The sequence below is a fragment of the Prenolepis imparis genome, unplaced genomic scaffold (genome assembly GCF_030444845.1).
Source record: "Prenolepis imparis isolate NDT839.2.m4 unplaced genomic scaffold, iyPreImpa1.0 SCAF_10, whole genome shotgun sequence".
NCBI lineage: Eukaryota > Metazoa > Arthropoda > Insecta > Hymenoptera > Formicidae > Prenolepis > Prenolepis imparis.
Window position 1 is genome coordinate 933489 of NW_028141168.1, and position 9044 is coordinate 942532.

Sequence of the window (9044 nt, forward strand, 5' to 3'; positions counted from 1 at the left end):
GTTGTTGGTAGCCTCGTTCGAAGCTGTTGCTAGGCCGTTCACTACCACTGCCACTCATTGTAGTTAGATAGTAATTCGATAATCCTTCGTAGCTGTTCGATAATTGTTCGTAGCCGTTCGATAACCCTTCGTAGATGTTCGATAACCGTTCGATAGCCGCTCCTAACCCGTTCACTGCTGCTCATTCAAGTTGATAGTCGTTTCTGAGTTAGCGTTAGCCGTGCGTTGAAGTTCGTTTATCGCAGACTGTAATGCTCGCACGTCCTTTTCGAACGATGTCAGCTTCTCATCTGATTCTTTCTGTTGATTCATCAATCTTTTAACGCAGGATTCCACATACAGTTTGTTGACGGCATCGGTGTCAGCCTCAGGTTGCGCTACACGACGAATCTTCCGCGACCTTGCGTCATAGTCTGTAACGACGCGACACAGAGCGTTTTCGCGCACATAACTTTTCACCAATCTATCCCAAGAACCACTTGTGCCGGTTGCATCATTTCGAATAATCCAAATTTGTTGATAGGCATTTTTTTTCCCCGATGCGAGTGACGCCGATCAACTGATTAGTTTTGTCGAGACACCGTTTAATTTATAATAATGCCCGCTTCGCGAAGTTCCTCGATGATCGACAGGATCTCGTTGTCGTGAGCATTGTGGCCAGCTCGGCGCGAAGCATCGAGCAATCGTACCCGATCCACTAGCTCGTTGGGGTCGTCCCAGTGTATGTAATCGATCTTATTGTCGGTTAGCGTCATCGCGTGAGGCATGAATACTCCCTTTCCAGATTTTTTCTTTTCAATCGATATCAATGGTGCAATTATTTGTTTGTACTTGTATCCCTTGTTGCTCCGTAATTGGCCTTGCGCATTATAATTGCGTTTATGCACATTCGTCACCAATAATATGCTCTTGTATTTTTGCATATCGTCCTTCGTGTAAATGACGTCATCGGGAATTCTCTTGAAGATCAACTCGTATAATCCTGGTGTACCAATGTACCTCACTTTGTCTATAATTATAGAGTCATATTTATCCATGTCGAATCGTTTGTTACCGAGCAGCATTTCATCCTTGTCGAAACGGACCCCGTACACGTAATCAATCTCTTTTTTTTCGTCACCACCGAGGAGAGCGCCCATGTATTTTTGTCCCAGTGGTCCCAAGTGCATTCGCAACATTTCTTGACCTTCCAGCGTTTGTAATGTGTTTCGAACAAACGATGTTTCGAGAAGGTTGCCTGTGGTTTCGAAAACATCTTCGTTTGCGAGTGTTTCGGGTATCATAGGTTATACGATTCTCGTTGTCGCGAACGGTGTAGAGGTTATCATCAGTTCATCCAGTAAAGCATCCGATGTACGAGGTGTCGATGAGCGATCCACGTTTAATCGTTTCCTTTTTTTCGGTGTCGCATTCTCCTCCTCTTCCTCCTCCTCCTCCTCCTCCTTGTACCGCTTGATGGGTAAGATTTTAATCTTTGCGGTACTTTCCGGCTCGTTTTTCACCGCGATCGAGTTGTCGACAATCTTTTGTAGCGGCTCAATAATAGGCCTAAAATGAGTCTTGACCGCGATATCGTCATCGATCTTACCGGTCTTCAAAGCGCGATGTTTCTTGCGGATTGATTCACTCGTTTTCGCAATCTCCTTCGCTATCTTTTCACGCTCGCGAATATTATCGCTCTCAGCCATGTCGGTAGAGTATCGAACGCTCGTGGTTCACTCCTCTCGACAGAACATCGGCAACGACTAATTGTTTTGCGGTATCGCGGACACGTTAAATCCGTTTCTGTATCGACCGTTCGTAAGCGAGCTATCCTAGTCTATTACTTGGAATCCATACTTTTGCTGCCAACAAGTACGACAATTCACTGAAATCCTCGTATGACATGTCGGTATTGACGTGATCGTTGTACACGTTTCAAGTTGGTACCATCCTGTTTAAACAAGATTAGCAGGTTTGCGTTGTCGCGTATAAGATGTTTCGGTATTCTTGCATATGTTTGACAGAGATAGAAGCAGTCGACGTTCGAGTGGCGTCCCATTGAAAAGTACTCTCTTATCGTATTTTGTTTGTCGCACGCCACGTCATCGAAAACGAAAATCGAGTTTGGACATGCTTCGCTCGGTGGAATGACGTCACTGTTATTGGAGAATGTAAAATAGCCGATTTCATCGATCGACGTCAACAAATTCTCCAGATACCGATATTTTGGCTGTTGCAGCGACTTTGAGTACACGTACATGTTTTCAAAGCGGACGCCGTGCGGGCTTTCTATCAAACTAATCAACACGTTAGTTTTACCGCAATTCGAGGGGCCGCAAACGATCGCGCGTATAGTAGTCGGCAGTATCGTACCGTGTCTACGCATCTCCGCGTTGTCCCCCATCGATCGTAATCTGGCGTCGTAATTCGTCACGCGTATCGCGAAGGTTGTCGCACGAAATTCATTTTCACACTCCTGACTGGATCGAACGTCTGCCTATTAATAGCTGCGCGGAACCGCGAATTGCTCAGTAACGAAAAAATGTTTGTCTTGCTATCAAGTCCTACGATATTTGTAATTTGAGCGCCGAACAGCTACAATTTGTGTCGAAAACAGTTTTATTGCGAATGTGCGTCAATTACGTCCACTGCGTGTGGGACAAACTTCCGGAACATGTAAAGGCGGATTTGGAGGTTCAAATCTATCGCCGCTGTTTCGAACATTACAATCGACCGTGGCAGCGAACGCACATTGACGGTCCAGCGCCGATGATAAAAGATTGCAGCGAATGTCAACGAAAATAGGTAGAGGCCTATTAAATCACGCGATACACGCACTTCCGATCGAATTCCAAATCCCCGGCTATCAGTTTTGCGGTCCGAGCACGCGACTACAAAAGCGATTAGCTAGAGGCGATCGAGGTATCAACCCATTGGACGCGGCGTGCCGTGAACACGATATAGCGAACTCTCGAAGCAACGATCTCATCGAGAGACACGCGGCAGATAGGATACTTGCCAAGGAAACGCAAACTCGCATCGTTGCGAGAGATTCGACTCTCGGTGAGAGAGCCACCGCCACAGCTGTCTGGGCAGCGATGAAAGCTAAGACGAAGTTCGGTATGGGCCTGAAGACGACAAAGACGAAGACGAAGAAAAAGATGGCGAAGAAACGAATACTTCCGGTACCGAAACGTGGGGGTGTATTGCCGATTCTACCAATGTTGGGCGCGCTCGGATCTCTGGTCGGTGGAGCGGCTGGTGTAGCAAAGATGGTGAACGACGGAAAAGCTGCACAACGTCAGTTGCAAGAGATGCTACGTCACAATCGCGCCATGGAAGGTCACGGATTGTATCTCGCTCCATACAAACCCGGACGATGAGTTTCAACGAGAAAAAGAAAAAAAAACGTCAAAGAGACGCTAAAAATGCCGCAGGGTGTAACTACCATCATACAATTGCTACAACTGGCAAAACGTATGCACATTCCATATTTTAGAGGTCTTTTCATGCGTGATTTATTACCGATCGGTGGTATATATCGAAACGAGAGCGGCATCGTAAATTTGGATAACGCTAAAGGATCGGGCACTCATTGGGTAGCGTATGCAAAGAGGGAGGATCGCGCTATATATTTTGACAGTTTCGACAATCTTCGACCACCGAATGAATTGGTGCGATATTTAAATGTGACAAAGATACAATACAATTACACACCTGTTCAAACTTACAATCAAAGCATCTGTGGACAATTGTGCTTACAGTTTCTCCGAGCGGTCGATGCACGCGAATTTAAAGACTGACCTTGCGCTATTTAACTCAGTATTTGTTTAACAGTTTTGTCAACATGTCTATGACATTCACACTGACCGGGAAGAGTAGTGTTCTCGCGGTAAACTTTCCCGCTGTAGATTTGAGCGACGATGTATACGAGCTAGGTCTAGCGGATTTTGAGACTTATCACACAATATCGAACGTGAATTCCTCGAATAATAAATTTTACTTTGGCAAAGATGACGCGGAAATTACGATTCCCGAGGGATCGTACGAGCTGCAAGCGATACATAAGTTTTTGAAACATGCAATTTTACGAAAACGTCCGCGACACGCTGTTCGTGACGATGATAAAAAACACATTGACAATGGTGACTTTGAAGATGAAGAATATCCGATAGTGCTTCGCGCTAATTACAATACGATGAGGAGCGAGATCAAATGCGCCTACAGAATGAATTTTAACAAGCCTAACAACATTGGATCGCTGCTGGGATTCTCGAACCGTATACTACAGCCGCGAAAATTGTACCAGTCGGACATGCCGATTAATATTATCAACGTGAACATTATCCGCGTAGAATGTAATGTGATCGCGGGCGCATACAGCAACGGCAAACTCGTTCATACAATACATGAATTTTCACCGAGGGTACCACAAGGATATAAGATATCGGAAACACCGGCGCACATCATTTACCTGCCGATCATCGTGCGGAGCATTACGGATTTAACGTTACGCGTTGTCGACCAGGACAGACGATTGCTCGATTTTCGAGGAGAAGATATCACCATTAGATTGCACGTACGACGACGACAGCGATAACGTACGTGTGCGGCGTATGAGATGCTCGTGTTGAACGGATCGAAAGACACGAGAGATAACACAATCTTTACGGAGCCAGCGACAACAACAACGTCGACATTCGCTAATATCCAATCATCCGGTTACACTAAGAAAAAGAAACTGAACGCATCAAACGTTGCGTTTTTACAATCTTTGGGATTCGCGGTGCGAAACATCTGAACAATGACCGACATCCTCAACATCGGAGACGAGCCAATCTTCGACGATCGCATCGTCAAGATCGAGACTCACGCGTACAATCCGTACGCTAACACAACATTCGGACACAGTGATGAGATAAGAATACCCATACAACAACAGGATCTGTATACGTTGCCGTATGAAAGTTTCCTATACATCGTGGGAGAACTAAAGATAAATAAACCAGCCGAAGGATCTGCTGTGATACTGGGAAATAATTGTGTCGCATTCATGTTTGATGATATTCGATACGAACTCGATGGCGTAGAGATTGATCGCAACAGAAACGCAACAGAAACGGGAATAACAAGTATGCTCAAAAACTATGTAACGATATCATCCGATAGAAGCGTGATTATGAGAAACGCCGGCTGGACTGATCCGACTACTGCAAATGGAAACTTCAATTTTTGCGTACCGCTCTACATGTTATTGGGATTTTGCGAGGATTACAGACGAGTGGTGATTAACGCTCGTCATGAGTTAATCTTAATACGATCGCGCAACGACAACAATTGTCTGGTTGGAGATTCGACGCTGGAGCCTGTGATCAACATATTCAAGATACAATGGCGAATGCCACATGTGTTGTTGAGCGAGATTAAGAGGCTGTCGATGCTGCGCGCTCTGGAAAGCGGCATTATCTCAGCATGGGTTTTCGCTCGTGGGATCTGTATGAGTATCCGCTATTGCAACGTACAACCAAGCATTCATGGGCCATTAAGACAGCGACTCAGCTGGAGAAGCCTCGATATGTTATCTTCGCTCTGCAGACAGGTCGGAAAAACATCATGTCTGAGGATATGAGTCGATTCGACGATTGCAAAATGACCAATGTGAAACTCTATCTGAACTCGGAATGTTATCCGTACGACGATATGAATCTGGATTTCTATAAAAACAGATGGTCGATTCTGTACGATACATATGCGCGTTTCTGCAAGAACTATTATGGATACGAGTATCTCGAGCCGAGTCTCACCGTCTCAATGTTTCTACGTAACGGTCCGTTCGTGATCATCGATTGTTCTCGACAAAACGAATCGGTCAAGAGCGCAACCGTGGATGTGAGTTTGGAATTCGAGTGTAAGGAGAATGTACCGATGAATACCACTGCGTACTGTCTCATCATACACGATCGCGTAATCCAGTACAACCCGTTGACCAACGTTGTGCGCAAAATCACCTAAACGCACCAACAATTTAGAGAGAGGGGGAAACATAGCAGAATATAAATCAAAGTGTTATGAGATGGTTGTCATTCTTCTTTTTAACTGATGCATCGAAGAGAGAGATCTCGTCATGTCCGTACCAACGTTTGTGGATCTACAGGGGTTTATCCTCAATAAACAATTCATTGTAAAGGAAGCGGCAATCCTGAGAAGAGGATTTATTTTATCACATTATTTCTTCGCATGTCCTGTACCATGGGGTGTGCTCATAAAATCGGAGAGACACCAAGCCTCATGGTTGACTCAAAATCATCATGGATTACAATGGAAAGATGGAAACGTTCCATATAGCATGGCTCAGCGTTTGATTACAACAGCTATCGTTGGTGGACCACATGAAGAAGAAAAAGAAGAATCTTTTCTCGTATATGTAAAAGGACTTGAAAAGCGAGAATGGTTAGCCGATATATTGAATGATGCGGGAAACGGTTTCATTATTGAGACCTTGGATGTTGATTACGACGATATCGAGTCTCTAAATAATGTAGATGTTAAAAACACTATGCGATGGAAAACATATTAAGAATTGCGCATTACAAAATGTATTCAAAATATTTTATACTGGTGGTCGCAACGCCAGAAAGAATTGCAAGATTTGGAAAAATAAAATATTTAAACATTAATATGTTTTATTTCTTATTCCCCCTCCTCATTCCTTCCCTCGCGAGTCGTTTAAGAATTCTTTTTATCCGAGCACCATCTCTCCCTTCTCCTAAATTTCAGAGCGCCAATTGTATTCTATAATCTCCCACCACATTTACCCCACTACTTTGAAAAATAAGTGTCACGTATATTCTTAATTTTATACGATCAATGTTGCGTTAACCGTTCGTGCGGGTGGTTCACTTTTAAAATCTGGAAATATGTACTACGCTGAAAGAAGCAGTGGCTCCGGCAGACGTGTGAATAATTACGTACTGAGTCGTAATGACACTCCATCATTTGAAAATAAATGTGACGAGTAAGTTTTGTTTAACTTCTTTCTATCTTTATATTTTTTTTTACAAATTGTATTATTTTTCAAACTAATTTCATTTTTACATTATTTTGTTGGAGTGTCGTGCATTTCGTATACTAGGCAGACGATACGCATTGAGAGCTACGGAATTTAAATTCCTCGAAATTGGTATCAAAGTGGATCCACCGATTTACGTGGAAATCGCTATAGGAGATCATCGAGGAAAGGAACTGATACTATCTCTCGAAGCGTGGAAGGCACTCTACGAGCAACGTCACAATATTCAAAATTTCCTTCGGAGCGACTCTAAAGATGTCGACAGTTTTATTAGCGTTGGACCACTAACAGTGAGATTTCATAAGATTAACGACGCCAAGTTAATAAGTCTCGAATCTTCAAATGTACGCATGATGATGATCGAATCGACGTTACACCGTATGTTCGGTCTCGATCCATGCATCGATGTAACTTTTGATCGATTGGTTAAAATTACCGATACAATCGATATCAAGTTTACGCAATTTTCAAATATCGCGTCCAATGTAACGAATTCTAAAGAAGTATCAAATGTAATACGCGCTAGCGACGCCTTCAATAAACATCAACTCATCGATTGCGAGCTGGCAGCTTTAGTTTTTAGTCCATAATATGTAAGAAAAAAATATTTAAAAGAAGAATAAAGAGTTTTTAAGTCTAAATTATGATGTAATTTCTTTGCATGTATTTCCATTCTCCACCTTTCTCCCACCCGTAAGCAGTCCCAGCTCTCATACATAGCTCGTTGCATGGTCCTTGCGGGAGATGACGTCATGCGGGGAATGGGACCGCGAGGCTAGAGTCTATGAGAGAGGTAGCGTGAGAGAAGAGAGAGAGAGAGCGTGAGAGAAGAGAGAGAGAGAGAGAGAGAGAGAGAGAGAGAGAGAGAGAGAGAGAGAGAGAGAGAGAGAGAGAGAGAGAGAGAGAGAGAGAGAGAGAGAGAGAGAGAGAGAGAGAGAGAGAGAGAGAGAGAGAGAGAGAGAGAGAGAGAGAGAGAGAGAGAGAGAGAGAGAGAGAGAGAGAGAGAGAGAGAGAGAGAGAGAGAGAGAGAGAGAGAGAGAGAGAGAGAGAGAGAGAGAGAGAGAGAGAGAGTGAGAGAGAGAGGGGAACGCGAGAGATAGAGGTAGCGAGAGGCGCACGCGAGAGAAAGAGAGGGCGTGAGGCAAACATGAAGGGGAGAGATATTGCGGCAAGGTATATGAAAGAGAGATAGCGCGAGGTTAGGGACTGCGAGAGAGGTAGCGCTTAGGAGAGCGTGAGGTGTTCGCAAGAGATAATTTTTTCTATTAATATTTTAATAATAATTTTTTAATAATTTAAATAATGTCGCGATGAGGGAGAAGGACGTCTTATTCTAGAATAAATATATTTTTTTTTCTTTTAATATTAATAATTTTTAATCATATATGCGTGTAATACATGTGTGTCTGAATATAAGAAAAAAAATTGAATATATAAAAATAATAAATAAAAATAATATATAAAATAATTGATATTAAATATAATATAAAAGGAATAATATAAGAATATTAAAATTTAAAGAGTATAGAATTTAAAATATAAGAATATAAAAATTTAAAGAGTATAGAATTTAAAATATAAAAATATAAAAATTTAAAGAGTATAGAATTTAAAATATAATAGAAAATATGAATGAAAATAAAATATATGTAAGAAAAATGCGTCGACTGCTGCGAAGTGGCGGCTGTGAGGCGTTGGGGGGTCGCGATGGGCGATGGCGGCGGATAGATCGTGAGGCGGCAAGGTCGCCGGGCGGCGGTGGGGTGGTCGGGCGCCAGCGATGGTAAGGTGGCTGTGAGGCGGTGGGGCGGAGGGAGCTCCTTCTGCAACATAAAAATTTATTAGAAATTTTTAAAAATTTAAAATTTATTGTAAAAAACACTTACCAGTTCCAATCAAACTCGTTTGCAATACAACCAGGATTGAGTTCTGTTACATAGAAATTATGAACTCGCCATTCAAAAAAGTCGAGTGGAGAATGATACAAATTATG

General features: G+C 42.9%; 1 protein-coding gene across 1 annotated transcript; it reads left to right on the forward strand.

The window, feature by feature from the left end:
* The first annotated feature begins 6963 nt into the window (after window positions 1-6963).
* LOC145942154 (uncharacterized) lies at window positions 6964-7641 on the forward strand. Its single transcript, XM_083048628.1, has 2 exons — window positions 6964-6990; window positions 7093-7641. Exons 1-2 carry the CDS (start codon window positions 6964-6966, stop codon window positions 7639-7641), a joined length of 576 nt encoding a protein of 191 aa, XP_082904754.1.
* Window positions 7642-9044: the final 1403 nt, after the last annotated feature.

What these genes read in the sequence shown, in the direction of transcription:
- LOC145942154 (XM_083048628.1), top strand. Translation starts at nt 6,964, where the DNA reads ATGACACTCCATCATTTGAAAATAAAT. An exon ending in TCCATCATTTGAAAATAAAT is followed by an intron (nt 6,991 to 7,092) that starts GTGACGAGTAAG and finishes ATTTTGTTGGAG; the next exon opens with TGTCGTGCATTTCGTATACT.